Below are 20657 nucleotides of genomic sequence, written 5' to 3'. Positions count from 1 at the left end.
ATGGGACATGGAAGGCTGAAGTAATGACTGCTGGAGTAATTCAGCTTTGCTATCACAGGAATAAGTAACATTTTAAAATATATTACAATAGAAAACAGTTATGTTAAACTGTAATAATATCTCACAATATTACTGTATTTTCAGTTTTTTTTTTTAGCAAATACTGTAAATGCAGCCTTGGTGAGCATAAGAGACTTCTTTCAAAAAACATAACAAAAAAAACTTACTGACCCCAGACTTTGCTATGCTAGTGCATGAACAGTTATTTTTTTTCTATACCCCACTGGCAAGTTCTTCTTCTTTTTTTTTCTTGTTTTAAACATAAGCCTCACTAGATTTTGTTATATTTGTACTAAAAAAAAACAAAAAAAACAAACAATGACCAAGAGAAAAACCAGGAGATTGCAAAAATGTGTGCATGGCTCCTTAAAGGGATAGTTCACCCAAAAATGAAAATTATGTCATTAATGACTCCAAACCCGTGAGACCTCCGTTCATCTTCGGAACACAGTTTAAGATATTTTAGATTTAGTCTGAGAGCTTTCTGTCCCTCCATTGAGAATTTATGTACTTTATACTGTCCACGTCCAGAAAGGTAATAAAAACATCTTCAAAGTAGTCCATGTGACATCAGAGGGTCCGTTAGAATTTTTTGAAGCATCGAAAATACATTTTGGTCCAAAAAATATCAAAAACTACGACTTTATTCAGCATTGACTTCTCTCCCGGGTCTGTTAGGAGCACGTTCACAACACTGCAGCAGTTTAGTGACATCCGGTTCGCGAACGAATCACTCGATGTAACCGGATCTTCTTGAACCAGTTCACCAAATCGAACTGAATCGTTTGAAACGGTTCGCGTCAACAATAAGCATTAATCCACAAATGACTTAAGCTGTTAACTTTTTTAACATGGCTGACACTCCCTCTGAGTTCAAATAAAACCAATATCCCGGAGTAATTCATTTACTCAAACAGTACACTGACTGAACTGATGAACACTGAGCCGAGCCAGATAACGAACGAAACATTGACTCGTTCTCGAGTCAAGAACCGTTTCTGTCGGATGCGTCCGGTTCGAGAACCGAGGAGCTGATGATACTGCGCATGCGTGATTCAGACTGATACACAGCGCATCTGAACCGAACTGGTTCTTTTGGTGATTGATTCTGAACCGATTCTGTGCTGATGTTATGAGCGCGGGTAAACCGAAGGCTTGAATCAATAGCAATCATCGCCAATGAAGTCATTACGTCGAGCGCAAAAGAACTTGGTGAACTGTTTTCGGCAACCGGTTTATTGAATCAAACTGTCTGAAAGAACCGGTTCGCGGAAAAGAAAAGAACTTCCCATCACTACCGGTGATCCGGAAAAAACCGATGCAACCGGTTCTTGACTCGAGAACGAGTCAATGTTTCGTTCGTTATCTGGCTCGGCTCGGTGTTCACTTCTCTCTTCACAGCAGTTCAGTCAGTGTACTGTTTGAGTAAATGAATTACTCCGGGATATTGGTTTATTTGAACTCAGAGGGAGTGTCAGCCATGTTTTTACCAAAAAAAAAGTTAACAGCTTAAGTCATTTGTGGATTAATGCTTATTGTTGACGCGAACCGTTTTCAAACGATTCAGTTCGATTTGGTGAACTGGTTCAAGAAGATCGGGTTACATCGAGTGATTCGTTCGCGAAACGGATATCAAACTGGAGTGTTGTGAACGCGCTCATAACAGACCCGGGAGAGAAGTCAATGCTGAATAAAGTCGTAGTTTTTGATATTTTTGGACCAAAATGTATTTTCGATGATTCAAAAAATTCTAACGGACCCTTTGATGTCACATGGACTACTTTGAAGAAGTTTTTATTACCTTTCTGGACGTGGACAGTATACCGTACATACATTCTTAATGGAGGGACAGAAAGCTCTCGGACTAAATCTAAAATATCTTATACTGTTTTCCGAAGATGAACGGAGGTCTCACGGGTTTGGAACGACATGAGGGTGAGTCATTAATGACATAATTTTCATTTTTGGGTGAACTATCCCTTTAAGTAATAAGACAGATGACAGATGTTCACAATGTTTGATTTAAGTTTTTGTCATGCATTGATGGTGCAATTAAGGGCGGGAAAAATAGTTAAAAAGATTTTTTGACAGTATGGTGAAAATCCAGTCTCGCAAATCCATCAGACGGAGTACTTTGAATAGCTTTTTGTTGGGATAAATAGACTGGTAATATAACGGGCTCCTAGAAGAGGCCTGCGCTGAGATACGAGCTATTCTCTGTTGCTCCCCAGTGCCATCCTTTTTCTCTGCACATCAATAGAATGAGAGGTGGAGCAACACTCCCCATGGGCATCGCCTTTTCCATTTGGACTATTTGACACAACACCCTTTCTCCTCGCCTATTCAATCTGTGCTGGGCTTTCCAGTGAGCTAATGATGTTCCCTATTGTTTCAAAGGTTTCCTAGCAAATGGCATGTGTGTATATCTGTGTGTGTGTGTCTGTGAGGCGCTAAGCATGAGGGATGCTGGGGAGAGGGAGCTGATGCCCTCTGTGCTGAGATTGTGTGTGTGCCACAGCCGGAGTGTCTGGAAACTTTAAGCCTCCCTCACAGCTTGCATCCTGTCAGCAAAATTTTGCTAATATTGAAGCAAATTTGCAGCAATGGAGCAGAGCAGAAGTCATCACTGTAAGCGAGGCTTTTTTCCTCCAACTGAGCTTGTTTTGTTTGTCTTTATTTTTATTTTTTTGCTTACTGTCATCACGTTGTATTAATAACTAAACTGCACAATTAACCTGTGAGCACTAGTGAATTTCTTAGAATACCTTTTCTTCATTAAGATTCCTGCCTGTTAATTACCTCACGGCTCCAAGTGCTTCGTAGCCTCCCTTCTCTAATTACTAACTGAACTAGCAATGATTTATTAATTGTGTATGATTAGTGTATCTGCAAAGGCTAATGCAGCCACAACATACTTTTGGTTTCACCAAGTCCCTGAGACGCAAGCTCTCATAAATCAGAATCAATCAGCATTTTGTAAGGCTCAGTGGTCGTCGTGAAATGTTCTATTACAGTGGAATGAAACGAGACTGTAATCCATACTATAATCCATGCTGTACATGCTTCATTATGATCTCACTAAAAACCTTCTGGCTATTACTTGATTGACTACTAACTACATTTTTCTCAAGGGGACATAATGAGGGTTATCAATCCGTGGATAAAACAGTGATGATTCTTAAAAGAACAGTTAATACCAAAACTTCTTCCATCATTTATTTATTTACCTTCTTAACACTTTCTTCCTTCTATGGAACCCAAAACCTGAATTTTTGAAGAATATGTTGAAAAAGCACCACTTTACGATTCATGTGCTATATTGGAAGAGAAAGGGACTGAAGTCTAAATATATTTTCACAAAAAAATCCTGACATTTGCCCTCCATGTCCTGATGATTCATGGAGGAAACCTTCTTTCAGCTCGCATCTTTTCAACGAATCAGTTGATTCAGTTCACAGTTTTTTAAAGATTTGTTTGCAAATAAGACACTTCTATATTCATATTCATGAACACACCAACAGCAGATGTCAAATTTTTTGGTGATTAATGACTTTAGTGTTCATCTTTAGTGTTCCATGGAAGAAAAAAGTCAGGTTTGTAATGATTTTAGGTGAAAACAAAACGGGAACCCTGCTTTTGACATACAGCTACAGATTTAAAATGGCAATATTGGCTCATTCAAATGCATAGTTAAATAAGGATGGACTACAACATTGAAAGCCTCATAATGAAAACAATAATGTTACCACTCCTAAGTTCAAATGCTCATTCACGCATTCCACTGACCTATAAAATCCCATGACCCACTGTGGCAAGATATCAAATTAAATGTCAAGTTCATTTGAGTAAATAGTTTTAAAAAATAGCTCAAAGTACTTTAAAACTTGTTTAAGTGTTCTTTAAACAATTGACCCTTTGCCGAGAGTTTGACTGACAGGCAATCTGTATTTATTGTTTGAAAATTTGAAAGCTGAGACTTTGTTTCATACCAAAAGTAACTTGCTCTGTCTGACAACCTAAAGACATGGCTTGTTGGACATAGCGTCAGTAATGAAGGGGGGCGTTATCTTTTATATTCAGTTTTCACTTGAAGATATAATTAGGATGTGCATAAATAATTTGAATACTCATATAATTCTTCATATAACACTTCGTATAATTTTAAATATATATTTGTATATTTTACATGCAAATTATAAAAAAAGTTGCTGACCATTCACTGAATTTATTAAAAACTCTAGCAAAGGTTTGCTTGTGCTTGTCTAGATTTTAAATCACCTGCACCTTGCACCATTTTGCACCATGCAGTTTATTTAAAAAAAAAAAAAAAAAAAAAATAAAAAAATATATATATATATATATATATATATATATATATATATATATATATATATATATATTTGCTAAACTTTTCTAGTCTGGATTGAATTTCATTGTGCAGTCAGAAACTTTTTTGTTGACTTGTAATGACTTTTTGTGGCACTACACACTTAATGATTTGTATCTTTTTGACAATAACAACACATTTGGATTATATGACAAAACATACTTTTTAATAGTCATGAAGTAATAACTCATTCAAAAGAAGTAGCTGCTCCAAGAGTTTGCGATTTCAGGCGGAGCCACTGTCAAACCCATGTTTCTAGAGGAACTCCTATCATCATTTAAATGCTCACCTGTAGCCGCTTAATCACTGATGGCTTGCCTGAAACTTCATCTCGCTGACAAACCGCACAGGGCTGTCCAACAGTTGCGTGAACCCCGCTAGCAGACATTGTGACTTACAAATTATGTTTGTTTGACAGAGAGGGGGGATGGGGCTGAGCAAAACAGTGTCTCTTGAACCTTGACAAAAACACTGAGATGAGTCAATTAATTTAATTAAGGCATCATTCACAGATATTGTGCTGTCAGATAGGCCATCCTGGGCCAGGTTTTGGCTCTCATTATGAAGCATTTGGATGTGATGTTTCTCTGACACACAAGCGGCTCACCTGCTTCCCCCTCTGCTGTGCATAATGTCCAGCTCATTACAGGCCTGGAGACTGGTCAACCTGAGGAGAGAGAGGGGCCTAATGAGGAGTGCGAGCTTCCCCTCACCCCTCCCTGCCTACACTGACTCCAATTTGGACCCACATGAAAGGCAAGCCAATCTGAGCCACCTAGAAACTTCTTTTCTTGTCTCAGCCCTTTTAGGATATCTCTGGTTTCATGTTATTCTGTTACAGCTGGACAAATCCTTGCTCTGCAACATGTTATTAGATAACAGAAATAATGAGGATAAATGGTAACTTGGATTTACAAAAAGGTTTGTTATTAGTGTCCAGTCTGAAATAAAATATGGGTTATATCAGGTTAGTGCTAAAACACTAAGTTTTCTAAGCAATAACACAAGGTCTTACATTGAAATTTATATTTGAAGTTTTTGAGTTAAACAAAACATGAATAGATTAAATTCAGTTTGATTTGATTCAACTGCAATACATGCTGTTTCAAGCAGCTTTACAAAATCTACTGTCTTCCTCCACAAACAAAACAAAGAACAATGACAGTGGCAAAGAAAAACTCCCTAAGAAATGTACATAAAAGAGCAAGAAACCTTGGGAAAACAAGAGGATTAGACTTCATTTTTTAAGACAAGGTTGATCAGCTCAATAATTTTTTTTTTTGCTTACATAAGAAAGATATTCTCTATCTGCTAATGTTTTATATTATGAGACAGACTGCTTATTTTTATTATATTTATTTATTTATTTTCACAAATACAAGAACCGAGTCATAAGAGTTATTCAAAATAGGGCTGTGACGCTGTAACACCGAAGGTAGTGCACGTGACGTCACGCACTCTATAACAAGCATAATATGAAGTTTTGTATACAAGTGTAATAACGGTAATAGTTGCAAATTATTTTATTTAGACTATAAGTCTATGGTAATTCACAAATTACCTCAAACGCCATACACAGCGCTTCCTTTAGATTGGCAGGCTTGAGCCCAGGAAAATACACAGTTTATCCATTCAGCAAATTAATTTTCTGTTGGGCGATGGACCTTGTTGGGAAACCAAATACTACATCACCGATCTCAAGACATCTCCATTCATGTCACCTATCCGCATTTGTACAAGTTCCCGTAAACGCAAACGCCTGGCTGGTCAGGTTTGGTGAGGCTTTCTCCAAACTGGCCAAATACAAATGAGACAATGATAAATGAAAGATGTTAACAAGAAATGTGGCAACGATTCCTATTTCAAAGAGAGCATGTGCAGAAAAAGTTAAAGGGATAGTTCACCCAAAAATGAAAATATGATGTTTATCTGCTTACCCCCAATGCATCCAAGATGTAGGTGACTTTGTTTCTTCAGTAGAACACAAATTATGATTTTTAGCTTCAGCCGTTGCAGTTGTTAGAACTGTTGTTGCTACTGTTAGAACTCTTGTGAACAGGCTCCACAGCATCATCTTCTTCTACTTGCTTTATGGCGAATTGCAGATTTATAAGTGCATTACCGCCACCTATCTTTCAAGTGGACCATTGACACTCCTAAATTGAGATTTGTAGATAGAGTATTAATGGTCCATTTGAGAGATAGGTGGCGGTAATGCACTTATTAGTCTGTGATCCGCCATAAAGCAAGAAGAAGAGGAAGAAGATGATGCCTCCCGCAGGCTGCTTTGAAGCCTGTTGACAAGAGTTCTAACAGTTCAGACATTGTGTGAATCAGAGGCAAAAAAACCTATATAAATACTGTTCAGATTCTTGCACAGACCGATCGTTTTGTGTCTTTACACATCAATGTATTTTCACGAGCCGCAGGGTTTAATATGGATTTTTCTGTGCATGCTTTTTTCTCTCTCATAGATTCTGTTACCATTGCCAAGCATTGTACGACTGAGAGATTGCAACTTTTTGTGCTTTTTTTCATAATTTGTGTTCTACTGAAGATTCTAAGTCACCTACATCTTGGATGCCCTGGGGGTAAGCAGATAAACATCAAATTTTCATTTTTGGGTGAACTATCCCTTTAATGCGCTGCTTGCTTGGCGGCGGAACAGTGAACAGTGTACACCGGACACGACACCACCACATCTGTCTAGTGTCTACACAGGACATTTGAACTCTGTGTCAGTACCTCATAAATAGGACGAGGCAGTTTACTAGGATCACTGATTATAATGAGTTTTATAGTATTTTTTTTCACACCGCGCTGCTCACGTCTGGTAGACGTAGTTAACTCTCTTATTTAGGCTACTTTCTTGTTTAAATGTATTATTTTTTTGATATTTATTTTAGTGTTTGCAGGCTGCGTATTCACTGATGGAAGTGTTAAAATAAACATGAGCTGACGAGTTAAATCGGGTGTGTTAGATGAGTGAGACAGTGCTGGGCTGCTCCAGGACAGTTTTGAAAACCATTTCAGAGACATGTTCTTATATGACTCATATAAAATTTATTAAATGCATGCATAGTGTTAAGGCAGATTTAATCACCTTTTTGGTAATTCCATGACTTATGACCATGACAATGCATGCATGTAGTTTATTTCGCACTTTGATATGAAAGGATACAGACTACAGAGCGCACCGGTGCCTTTGTGCATGCTATTGAAAAGCATGCACTGCAGTGCGAGCACAGTACCATTTCCGCGCTCGCTTGCCTCGCTCCTATATATATACATATATATGTATATTAATTATATATTAATTATATATAGGACTATACATATTTATATCAACACTGCGCTACCGGCAGTAGTTGGTCCATTGCCACCATCACAGCCCTATTCAAGTATCGAACTGTTCACAATGTATGTTTGTGATTCTCTAAAAAAAAGAACCAGCTCATAATAGATACTTGTTTATGAATCGGACTACACTTGCTGTGTTCGAAATGCCATATTATCATATTACTCTTACTATTTCTGCATTATCCAGTATGTACAGTATACTGTGCATAGTATGCAAACTTTCTGTATGCATGGAATACCCGGATGACTTATTTGCCAGAATCTGCTAAATATAACTCTAGTACAATAAAATTAGTACAGAAGCTTTATTTGAAATGGCATACTACCATTCAACTCCTACTATATTGCAGAATGTTATGTGTATACTGTGAATAGTATGTGAATTTTCTGTATGCGTAAAATTCCTGGATTACCTGCTACATTTGCCGAAATCTGATGTATGCATCTGAAGACATTGCATGGGATACTGTTTCCCACAACGCAACGTGCTCCATGCAATGTTTCATCTAAATTAATGCGAAATTAATGTTCAGTGTTGGTCATGTGACAACACTGTAGCATACTACTCTGAAACATTATTTGTTGCTTCTTGCATACTGTTTTCACACATTATTCTTTAAAAAACAGCCACTTTTTCCGCTGTGATTTTGATTCTTTTAAAAAGAAGACTCATAAAAGTCATTTGTTTCAGTAATCAAGCCAGACCGTTCACGCTGTACATTTTTGATTCACTAGAAAAGAACCAACTCATAAGAGTCAGACATTTCTTGCCATTATTTCGCAATACACACTTTTTATTTCAACAATACAGACTGAACATTGAAAAAATTTGATTTATTTTGCTGTGGTGCTTAAACAACAACAGGACCCAATTAGGCCACGTGAGTTAGTTGAGCAAAATGCAGTGACATTTTAATGTGAGGAGGCTGATATGTATTTAAAACAGTTAATGGGGCTGTATAATCTCTACTAGGCAACACAATATAAAAAAATCAACGGAACATAAAGACTTTGGCCATCATAAAAATCTACTCACCTATGTGCAGAAAAGCTCCATCCATTTATATATGGCCCCTCATTATGTCTCACTTTATCTGAGGTCAATATTTTTATAGAGTTTTAATGTTAACGAGTTTCACAGCACCTGTTGTAAACCACTAGCGCATTTGATGATGCATGTGCGAGATGGCTGGAATGGTTACATCTGACAATGATTGGTTATACTTACACTGAATAACTGAATCTACATTTGGTGATCAGGCTTTGATTTAATAGTCTGTGACCTTTACCTGATAAAATAACCACATTTACACCATTTTCATTTATTAATTTATTACAGATGTTGTATGTAAATAAACCCATTGGTCACTGAGGCTGCAAACAACTGCTAATTCACTATATTTGAAATTTCCACAGTATCTCAGACATACCCAGAATGCATCCTGTTTGCACAGGCATGTAATGCCCCACTGACGGTGAACCATGAATACAGTGTCAGCTTGAAAAAGCTGCATTTCTATTATCAAGTCGATGCGATAGTAAGCACCTTGAAGGGAAGGGCTGATATGCGACTGCCCCGCTATCTGGCTAGATCCTAGCATGTGCAGGACACAGCAGAAATCTCTGAGTGTGAAATCAGTCACCTATCTCCAAAATACAAACTCTCCGTCTTCGCCTGCTTCTTCATTCACAGGGGCCTTCTGTCACTGGGGCCCACAAAAGGCTCTGCTTAATGGCTCGCACAACTCCATCTGCAGTATTTATTACCTCAATGCTCAAGGTATTTTTCCTGCAGTATATACCTTTCTGCAGCAACAGTCTGGTCTGATTAAATCAATATCTGTTTCTTCACAGACATTAAAAATCAGACAGGGGAGAGACTGCTGATGCTGCTCTGCCTTATCAACACAAACGCCCCTGAGAAAGAAAGGAGAAACCATCATTTTTACAACACTCATGCTGATACTTATGCACATTTTTCTTTTTATACTCAAATCCGCAGATTTGTTCTCCCGCAAAGATGCCTGTGAAAATACACGGAGACGCAACTCATAAATGACACAACTCCTGGCCATCACTGATGATAGAACAACGGAGGTGCATTAAGAGAGACAGGGGTGTGTCAGATCCATAAGCATGGCCCGCTGAAATGCCCCTTCCACCTTTGAGGATGTGGGCAAGCCGCTGAGCGTGCACCGCAATTACGTATTGCTAATTGAAAATGTTAATCTTGTCACATTCAGGGGCAGACAGGGTTAAATTGGTAAAACTGCAATTCACTTAAGGCCATATCTCTCGTCGAAATGAACTGGATGATTAATCCTTTATATTCTTCAGGGATTCAGGGAATATCAGCAATTAAATTAACGACTACAAAGTGTACGCTCCAAGACGGGGAAAAAATCATGAAAGACACACACTCATTTTTCCAAGTTGTTGCCTTAATTGTCTCTTTACTGCCCGTGTTGCTCCCTGTCGTTACAGAAGCACCCCCATTAGAAAACAAACCCACGAGATACATTAGCACTGAGCCATGTTGAAATATAAAATGACTGCTGTGGTGCAAATGTATTTATCAAATTAACATCTTTCTACATAGGACCCTGGTTGCATGAATGTATTTATTAAATTTTAATATTTCTTCATTTGCTTATGTCATATTTAATATTTATTATTTGTTAATTTTTAACATTTTACAATAACATTAGTTATTTATCTTAGTTCATGTTAATTTCAACATGTACTAATACATTATTAAAAGCACAAAGTTATATATGTTCATGATACATAATGAACCTGAGCTAACATGAACATGACAATTATATCCTTAATAATTTTCAGTGAATAACAACTTAAATTTCAGTCTGTTTCCCAAACAAATCTATCATTTGACTTTTGAAGATTCCTGAAAGCTTACGCTTACTTAAACTTTTTACTTAGGTATGTATGTATGTATTTATTTATTTATTTAGTAGCTTGACAACTCCAGTCCTCATTCACTTTAATTATATAGAAAAGAGCGGCTAGGGAGCAACATGAGGGTGAATAAACGATGACAGAATTCTCATTTTTGCTTGAACTTACCCTTTAACATCCAAGTGGATTGCAGCATGTCCGCATTTGCTCAAACACACAACATCATTAGCCCAATCATGTTTTCTCCCTCCTTCCTCTCATTCTCTCTTTCCTGCTTTTTTCCCTCCTAGTCAAGAGGAAACATTCAATATCAACTAGGTCAACTGAACTAGTGTGGGCACCACAGGCGAGAACACTGCAATTGGTCTGGCCAGAGCTGATATTTGTAGATAAATACCACATCCCCAGAGGTTCTCCTACAGTGAATTATTAGCAAAGCTTCATTGATCTCTCTCAAAATGGCAATATTCTCCAGTTTCATCCGGGCCTTTACTAGGGCTTCAAAGTGCATTAGGCTGCCTGGCTGCAATTGTTATCACAAAGGTGTTTTCCTAGCCTGACCGTTTTATCCGGGAGCACGAAAAAGTGTAAGGCGCTAAAGTGATTTTCTTCTTCTCTGTGGTATGTGCTGCTGGTGTATTGTATTTTATAGTCCCCCAATAAAAATCTCCACTACTGCAAAGCTCTAGACCATATGTGTATAGGCCCGATGCTTTTATGGTGATGAATATACTTATGTAAAAAAGGCTGTTTATGAAAGAGCTTGTAGTGCTTTCACATTTTTGTTTTCTCTGGCAGGAAATTTCATTAGAAGGGTAATGATTTCAGTATATCTATAACAAAGCAGACGATTTCTCAAAATGTCATTGATCTGGGCAAAGTCATCTTTAAATTTCCTCTTATTCTTTCTTTGCATTTATGGTTTCATCCCGGTGAGGTTTTCATATATACATATATTCCATTTTATAAATCAGATTAAAACTGTCATGGCCACATCACAACTAGGAGGGGGAAATAAAACAGGCACAGTGGAATCAGATGAAAGGTTTCAATGTCCAACAGGGAATAAAAAAAGTTTTGGATTTTGAGCAATGTAACATTAAAGCATCCGAGTCCCGGTTTGATATCTGTCATAGGCTCCTCTGTCATTACAATGATGCCACTTTGATATGTTGCCATCTGTAAAGAACAGCCACCTGTCTCCATCAATCATCATAACAGACCGATGAAAAAAGCCACAAACTGTCATTTCATGACAGTAGATAATGACCAACACAAATGTGCTTTCAGTATTCGTGAATAAACAGGTAATGACATTGTAGTTCTTTTAAATCTGTCCAGATTTGCACTTGTAATCTAAAACCGAACAATGGTGAGTAAACCTCAGAGGCAGTATCCTGGTGCGTAGGATAAGTTTGGGAAGAGACTGAGTTTTGGGATTGACAACCGTGTTTACTAACAGGTGTGAGTCTCCAATTCTCCTGTTTATACAGCTTGCAGTAGTGGCTTCAGTATGAACAAATAACTGATGCGAGGCTTCTTTTCTATTCTGTGTAACCATAGTGACAAGTACGGTTCAGTTCACACTACACAAGTTAACCAAACTCCCTTTAAAAATGCAAATGTAATTAAACTGTACTGTTAATTTTTAAGGGATAAGGTTCTGTTATATAATATGGTGTCACTCTAGATTTTGAATTTTAACTGAGGAAACAAACAGTATGCAGAATAGCAATTCAAATTTTAATTTAAGAAGAACTGAAATTAATAAAAGAAATTAAAAGACAAGACTTATTTAAATGTTTTAAAAAAGTGTGACAACACATTCTATATCAAAACTTAGTCACTTTTATAGTACTAGACAGACAGACGAACAGACAAACAGACAGATAGATAGATAGATAGATAGATAGATAGATAGATAGATAGATAGATAGATAGATAGATAGATAGATAGATAGATAGATAGATAGATAGATAGATAGATAGACAGTAGTGCATGCTGGGATAGTAGGTCAGGAATTGCCTGCTCCTCTCTCACATGACTGGGGCTAGTGAGTATAACTCACTATAATATAATGAAATATAACACCACTTCTTGTCACAGGTCAGCAACCAAGCCTTCTCGGGGACTGGCATTCCAAATGCCAAAGCCATTCATTATGAAAATGCTATGCATTGATTTGTCATACATTGTAAAACTCTATCAGAAGGGCAATTTTTAAATCTTTGCAGCAATGCCTCATCGGCTGTGGCATTAGCATTAATGCTATTCAATCGCTCTTTTCAGAATTTTCAGAGCAACTTGCCCAGGCCCTCTGAAACCAGAGACATGTTAAGCACTTCAGCACAGTCAATGAAATAAAATAAGACAGGATTGAGTATATTAGATAAGAATTATGATATATAAGCTGCGCTCTACTGCAAGACAGCTAATTAAATAAGAACATATTTGATAGCAACTGACAGTGCAGCGTTCTCACCCAGGTCCCATCATTACTTTCAGAGAGAAAGAGGGAATTAGAAGGTGTATAAATACCATATGGTGTGTGCCAAATTGTCTTGCATTAATGTCAATTATATCCACTGCGAATACATCAAATGTTCTTAAGCCTCATTTTTATCTGTTACCCAGCTACATACATTTTCATCCAACAACATGTTTAATGTATAAACTCTATATACATACATACACATTGTTTTGTACAAAGATGCCCTGCACAAGCAAATTAAATACAATAAATACACAGTGATGTACAAATTTCTTATGCAATCCTACGGAGCCCCTAAAGGGTCATTGTGGTGGAAAAAAATCAGAGTGAGTGAAAAATTTGGGGGGTGGGAGGAAAAAAATATTTTTTTTATTTTTTGTTCTCTCGCAAAACTTTTTGCGTTCCCTCTTTCGTTCCCTCGCAAAACTTTTGCGTTCTCTCACACAAAACTTTTGCGTTCTCTCGCAAAACTTTTCGCAACAAACTTTTGCGTTCCCTCCATTTGCGTTCTCTCGCAAAAATTATTTGCGTTCCCTCGCAAAACTTTTGCGTTCTCTCGCAAAACCAGCTGAGGTCGGACAAACACTTCCTGTTTACTTTACAGCTTGTAGTGGTTTATACAGCTCCATAAGTTCACAATGGAGCGGTTCATAGAGTTTTGTTTTGAACTTGGAGAAATAGTCAGTGCATGCTTATTACGGCACGGTTTTGGGACATACTAAAACGCTTAATGTAAAACACTGTGTGAAAGCCGTGGGAACGGAGCGAGGCCGGTGGAGCACCTGCGCCATTCACCGGTAACGAGTTCCGCGAAGGAGAACTGAAGGAGGGACTGATGACAGTGTTGGACGATAGAGGACCAGGCTCGGACTTTATTTTGTGTTTTGGTTCTTTTTGTGTGCGACAGTCGTCCACGAGTAGGGGCTGTCGCGGTCTTTTAGGTATATTTTATTATTAAAGTTTTGTTTGAATGTTCACCGGTTCCCGCCTCATTCTTCCCATGACTATAACGTTTGTTACACACTGGATGACTAAATTCAGTACACGTATTACACACCATATTATTAAAGTAGACAGAGAAGCAGAATAGCCCAGAATATGAACATAACCTGGTAAACTGCACTTTAAGCGTAGGCTATCCCTCATAGAAAGAAAGGAGTTTTATTTTAAACTTTGACTCAAGTTCAAATAGGCTACAGTCAGCTTTGCCTATAGTTTAAGACATGGTTTTGGGACATTCTTAAAACACTTAATGTGGATGTAGCTACTATAACAGTGACATTGGAGGCCCAATTCGGTAAGGCCTAATAAATACTATTAATGCTAATAAAAATTGTAATATTAATAACCTTATTAATAGCTATCAGTAAAGCAAATAGCCATAATACAACGTTAGTCCCCCATTTAAAACCGTCAGGATATAGAAAGGATCCTTAAGGGAAGCTGGACAAAGACAGTAGGCTATATAGGGTAAAACCAAAATATGGTAAACAGTTTATTAATAGAATATAGCCTATTGTGCACAGGAAAGCAGACAAGCCCAGAATAGCTAGAAACAAGCCAAAACCTAATGTAAAGCGAAACTGGGCTCACGTACAGCTCTCTTTCATCACAAATCCAAATGTTTTCATATTCGCAATGTATTTGAAGTAATAATCATAATGAACAAAAATGTGCCGCACTGGAGTGGGCTCACGATTATTAGAAATGTTATAAAGCGAACACTGTTACGTTCTCATTTCACTCTGGATCCTATACGAGAATGCAATTTTCCCTTAATATCCAGAATACTGCATATATGAAATTGAACAGTTCAACAAAATAGGCAATATTAAGTGTACATTTTAAATTTTAAAAGAAGCCTACATTTTAAACACAATATTGTCCATATTGTATTTTACAACAAAATAATAGTTCCAAATGAGCCCCGGCCCACTCCAGTGCGGCACATTTTTGTTCATTTGTAATAAGCATGCACTGACTATTTCTCCAAGTTCAAAACAAAACTCTATGAACCGCTCCATTGTGAACTTATGGAGCTGTATAAACCACTACAAGCTGTAAAGTAAACAGGAAGTGTTTGTCCGACCTCAGCTGGTTTTGCGAGATAACGCAAATAATTTTGCGAGAGAACGCAAATAATTTTGCGAGAGAACGCAAATGTTTTGCGAGGGAACGCAAATATATTTGCGAGAGAACGCAAAAGTTTTGCGAGGGAACGCAAAGTTTCTCGAGGGAACGCAAAAGGTTTTGCGAGAGAACGCAAAAAAATAAAAAATCTATTTTTTCCTCCCACCCCAAATATGATTTTTTTCCACCACAATGACCCTTTAGGGGCTCCGTACAATCCAGTCGCATGCAAACTGGCATACAGAACCTTCTTTAAACCTCTATCTTAACGGCCAATGATGCATTTAATTTTTTCTAAGATAGTTTAAGTCTCACTCTCTCCACACACACACACACACACACACACACACACACACACACACACACACACACACACACACACACACACACACACACACACACACACACACACACACACAATCTACATGAGTTAATCTACATGAAGGGAAAGGGATGCACTTCTAATGACAACATTAAACAAAAGCTCAACCAAATGTTACTATTTCCTCTAAAAGTACATCAAGTAGCTCAGACAACTGCTCTGTGGAGTATTCAAGAACCAACTCAAAAGACTGATTTGTTCAGTGATTTGGTTACTGATTGCTGATTCTTTTCATAGCAGTGTAGGTAGTTTCTTAAATATTGCCACTGTTGCCTTAGCCTTGCTTAGCTGGGGTTCACAAACACTTAATATTTAGTAATATAATCGATTTGATGGCACTGACAATATTGAATAAGAATGAAGCTTGAACTGAATTTGGCTTAATAATGACACTGTTGTCTATGCTTTATATGTCATTCATAATTGGCCAGTTTTGACATTGAGACTGCTATTGAACTAAATTGAATTAACACTGAACACTAAGCTGAATAATGGCACTACTATCTTCAGTAGAGCTGCTTATAGCTGAATTGAACTTGTTTCATAACTGGTGAACTTTACACAGTTATTGAACTGAACTGAATCAACACTAAACTGACTTGAGCTAAATAATAACACTATTGTCTTAGAGCTGCCTTATAGCAGAATTTGGATTTGCCTCATATTTGATGAAATTTGCATCATTAATTATATTTGTATCATTGATTCTATACTGTTTATTGTGATGAGTGGGGCGGGGCCGAGAGCCGTGGGAGCGGAGCGAGTGGAGTAAATGATAATGAGCAACACCTGCACCACTCTCGGTCTCACGGAGGAGCTCCGGAAGAATAAAACGAGGAGTATCGACAGTGAAGGGTAAGAGAGGACCAGGCATGTACTATTTATGTTGTTGTTTTATTATGTTTTTTTTTTTTTTTATGTGACAATCGTTCGTGAGGGCTGCTGCTTTTACTGTCATTTGGTCTTTGTTTATTTGATTATATATATATATATATATATATATATATATATATATATATATATATATATATATATATATATATATATATATATATATATATATATATATATAGTGTGTGCATAATTATGCAATAATGCAATTTTCCATGAAAAATATTAAAAACTAATGCACTACAGAAATTGCAAAGTTAAATTATGACCACTGGACAGTGAAATGCTCATTGGGTCAGCAAAAAACAGGCCAAGTGGAAAAGACAACAACTGTAAAAGAATTAAGAATTCAGGTTCACTGCTGTCCAGTGGTCATGATTAAATTTTGCAATTTCTGTATTGCATTAGTTTTGAATATTTCTCAGGGGCATTTAATAATTTTTGACTTTTCAGTGTGAGTTAAATCTCTTTTTTGGCGCATTTCACCCAAAAAAGAAAACCTGCTTTTATTATACACAACTGAGTATAAGGCATTTTTCACTTCCAGCGTTTGTTACTGTAACAATTATACTGTATATCACCTATAAAGGATTAAATACAAAAATGTATAGTAGTTTTTAAGATTGGTGTGGGTTGGTATTGGTAAAATGTGCTTGGAAAAAATATGACCAGAACATCAACTTTCATAATAATTATGCACACACACACTATATATATAGTGCCACACTAAGACCATTTATTTTGGTTGTCGAATAAGCGGTATTTTATTCATTATATAAGCACAGTTTGAATGGTTAAAGTGTGGCACTTCAAAAAAGAACAGACCATAAGATGTTAAGATTCTTGCTTTGCAAGTTTTGAGTTTACCCATATTTGTGTCACAAAGTTAAGTCGCAATATGTGCCTCCTACACACTGCATGGCCCTGTGGCTCCTCTATTGGTTATCATGGAGGGCAGCCTTTATCAATCAATTGAATAAACTGCTTTCATAGCATCTATTGAAAGACAACTCTGACAAGGGTCTAGAAGTGCCTCCACAGCAGTTTTGCCAGCAGCGGGGTGCGGGGTGGGGGGGTGGGTGGTAAATAGTAAGAAAGGCAATAACATCAGCCTGGACAGCAGTGCAGCTCTGACACTGCTGTTTGCTTCAGTCTTTTCTCTACCTCAGCGATTCATTCCTCATCCTGATGGGCTCCATTTGACAGCAGTGCATAAAAGTGGACCACTGCTTCTTTTAGCTCCTTTTTATATCTATTTCATTTATTTGTTTACAGACACAACAGCGATAGAAGACATGGGGCCTATTTTGCAATTAAGACTATATCGCCACGTCTGAAGTATTTGGATGTGGCTCTGTGTTAAAATGAAAACCCTGTGGCTGAGAAAGTAACTCACATAATTAATTCCAGTTTGCAGCCATACAATCTATGACAAAAGTTATACTGAACGGTTGATACTAAACTGGATTGACAATTGGCCACCGGAGGCCTCTTAAAAAACACAACATGTCATATTCATAGCTTTACCCAAAATGCTCTCTGTCATTAATACATGTTTCTACAATATTAGGCCTCTGGACATCATTCTGTCTTTATTATGTAAAATAATTTAGGATTGCTCTGAAAGTAATAGTGCATGGATGAATAAATTTAATTATTTATTTAAATAAATAATTATTATTTAATAATTAATTATTTATTAAATTGTTTTTGGTTAAATACTGAATGGGTTATTACTGTATCGTTACTGTTCAGATGAACCAGCAAAGAAGTGAATTTCTTGTCATAAGCCAACTTAAATGATGCAAATTAAATATTTAGCAAGAACTGTATACTTTTATACAGCACAGTAATTTTCTGCATCTCCCGGGAAATTTCATCCTTGAATCTTTTCCACGAAGTATATTCCTTCCAGACCACCCATGTTCCAATTAAACATTCAATATTCATTTTCTTAATATAGAATTTCAGTTTGCTGTAGCTGCATGACTAAGTAACTGGAGATTGTCTAGTGTGTTTATCAAGTCTTTTGATTCTGAGCTCTTCTGACTACAGATGGAGTCTAAAAGCATGTTTTGACTTTATTAATATTATAAGAATACTACTGTACTTAAAAATAAATAACAGTATTCATTCTCCTTGCATTACAATTTTCATTAATACAAGAAAATGCATTATTATTATTACTATTATAAAAATGTATTATTATTTATATAACAGCAATAAATTTTGAGAATTATTAGTTGCATTATTGTTATAAAAATAATGATCATCGCCATCATAATGATAATTTAATTACATAAAAATATATAATATTTATATAGTAAATAGTAATTATATAATAAGAATATCATATATGTAATAATAATAATTATTATTATTATTATTAATGTCGTCTTCCTTATTTTAATGGATCCAAATGCACTTTTCATTGCTAGTCAAAATACGAAATCAAACAAAAACTCCAGCTGACACATTATGTAAAGGATAAACTTGTTCCTTATTTCTATTTTCACTTGAACTGCCCATCAGATTAAGATTTGTTCAAATGAGATTAATTTCCTGATAAACCCTCGCAGAGAAGAAGTCATCAGAGTGCTTTAAATTTATTCCATGGGCAATTAAGTGCAGCGAAATTTCCTCAGCTAGGACTGATTCTGAGTGATAATGGCAGGTGAAGAGACAGATAATGAGCAGGCCAGGACACACACGCTTACAGCTCTCTAAAATGACTTCTTGTGCTTTAACCCTGCAGTTATGAATTTAACGTGTCACGCACCGCTTCTCTGACCCTCTCTACCCCAAAGAAAGAGCAGTCTCGCCAAGAACGAGATGAGAGAGGGATGAAACTTTAAAATGACTGATTGCTAATCGGTATACAAACACAACACAACAGAGCATATCGCATGTGGAGATTTCTGTCTTGCTACAAACAAGCTCAAACGATCAGACGAGAACACATAAACGTCAATAACAACACTTTTGTATACAGTACACGCACATACGTACACACAGCAGTCTGCAAACACCAACGAACATGGCACAATCGGTAACCTACCCACAAATACATCATCATCTTGAGCGAGGAGTCAGGGGCTCTCCGGCAGTGAGGAAATGCTTCCTTACGTAGCTTCTTTTAACTTCTCGAGCTCAGCTACAGAAACCCGGCTGAATCCTTCTTGTTTCCACTCTCTCAGGCTCACAGTTCTTTTGTATAATTTATTATATCACTATAATAGAGCTTATTAAAACTGACACTTGGAGGAAGAAGAAGCTACTTCACAAGGTTTGAGATGCTTCTAGCAGTCCTGTTCTTGCTCTTCTTTTTTTTTTGGTCTTTCTTGACTTTCCCCACTTGGTCCTCCTCACCCTTTCACTGACAACCCCTGCTTAGAAGCCAATTCCTGACGTATATATTTAATGAGAAGATCCGTGCACCAAGGAAGTCCAGTACAACTATGCACTCAAAGTGCCAGAGAAAGAGCGAGAGAGAGAGAGAGAGAGAGAGAGAGAGAGAGAGAGAGAGAGAGAGAGAGAGAGAGAGAGAGGAGGGTGATGGTGTAGGTTTATCTAGTACAGGCTCCACAAGAAAGGTACGTGTACGTTAACGCACAGTTGATAGGACGATCCGAAACAGATCTTTCCCCCACAAAAAAGGACTTTTCCCTCTAACAAACTGCTGCTCAGATCCTCAGACGCTGTCGTCCGTAAGCTGATGCACAGGGGAAGACATCAGTGAGAAATCAAAAGACTCATCTTCTGTCCTGAGGGAAGGTAAGACGACAACCGACCGAAAAAAAAAAAAAAAAAAAAACGCTAGCAACTTCCTCCAAAAAAATAGCTCTGAGAGATTCAAGTAAATAAAAAATCAGAAAAAAAAAAATACAGGTAAACTAAGATCAAAAATGGTACAACGGGATGAAAAGGAGACAGAGAGAAAGAACCTCTCTTTAATGTGTGTGTTGCTTGTGACTGTGTATGCTGGATGGGTTTTTTTTTCTTCTCTCTTTTTCTTCTTCCTCGTCCGGAGTGAATGTGC

At 37.2% G+C, this 20657-nt stretch overlaps 1 protein-coding gene across 6 annotated transcripts in view; it reads right to left on the bottom strand.

Annotated features, from left to right (window-relative positions):
• Window positions 1-20657, bottom strand: part of LOC109059809 (RNA binding protein fox-1 homolog 1) — a 234599-nt gene that overhangs the window by 131325 nt on the left and 82617 nt on the right. Inside the window, exon 1 of one of the 6 annotated variants that reach the window (XM_042725713.1) lies at window positions 19677-20088. The exons of the other annotated variants lie outside the window; for them this stretch is intronic. Within the exon in view, the coding sequence (XP_042581647.1) occupies window positions 19677-19694 (18 nt within the window). The 5' untranslated portion in view covers window positions 19695-20088. Of the gene's footprint in view, window positions 1-19676; window positions 20089-20657 lie in introns of those variants that run through there. 6 annotated transcript variants of the gene reach the window in all.

Source organism: Cyprinus carpio, chromosome A3, assembly GCF_018340385.1.
Source record: "Cyprinus carpio isolate SPL01 chromosome A3, ASM1834038v1, whole genome shotgun sequence".
Lineage (NCBI taxonomy): Eukaryota > Metazoa > Chordata > Actinopteri > Cypriniformes > Cyprinidae > Cyprinus > Cyprinus carpio.
This window is presented reverse-complemented; position numbering and strand designations above follow the sequence as displayed.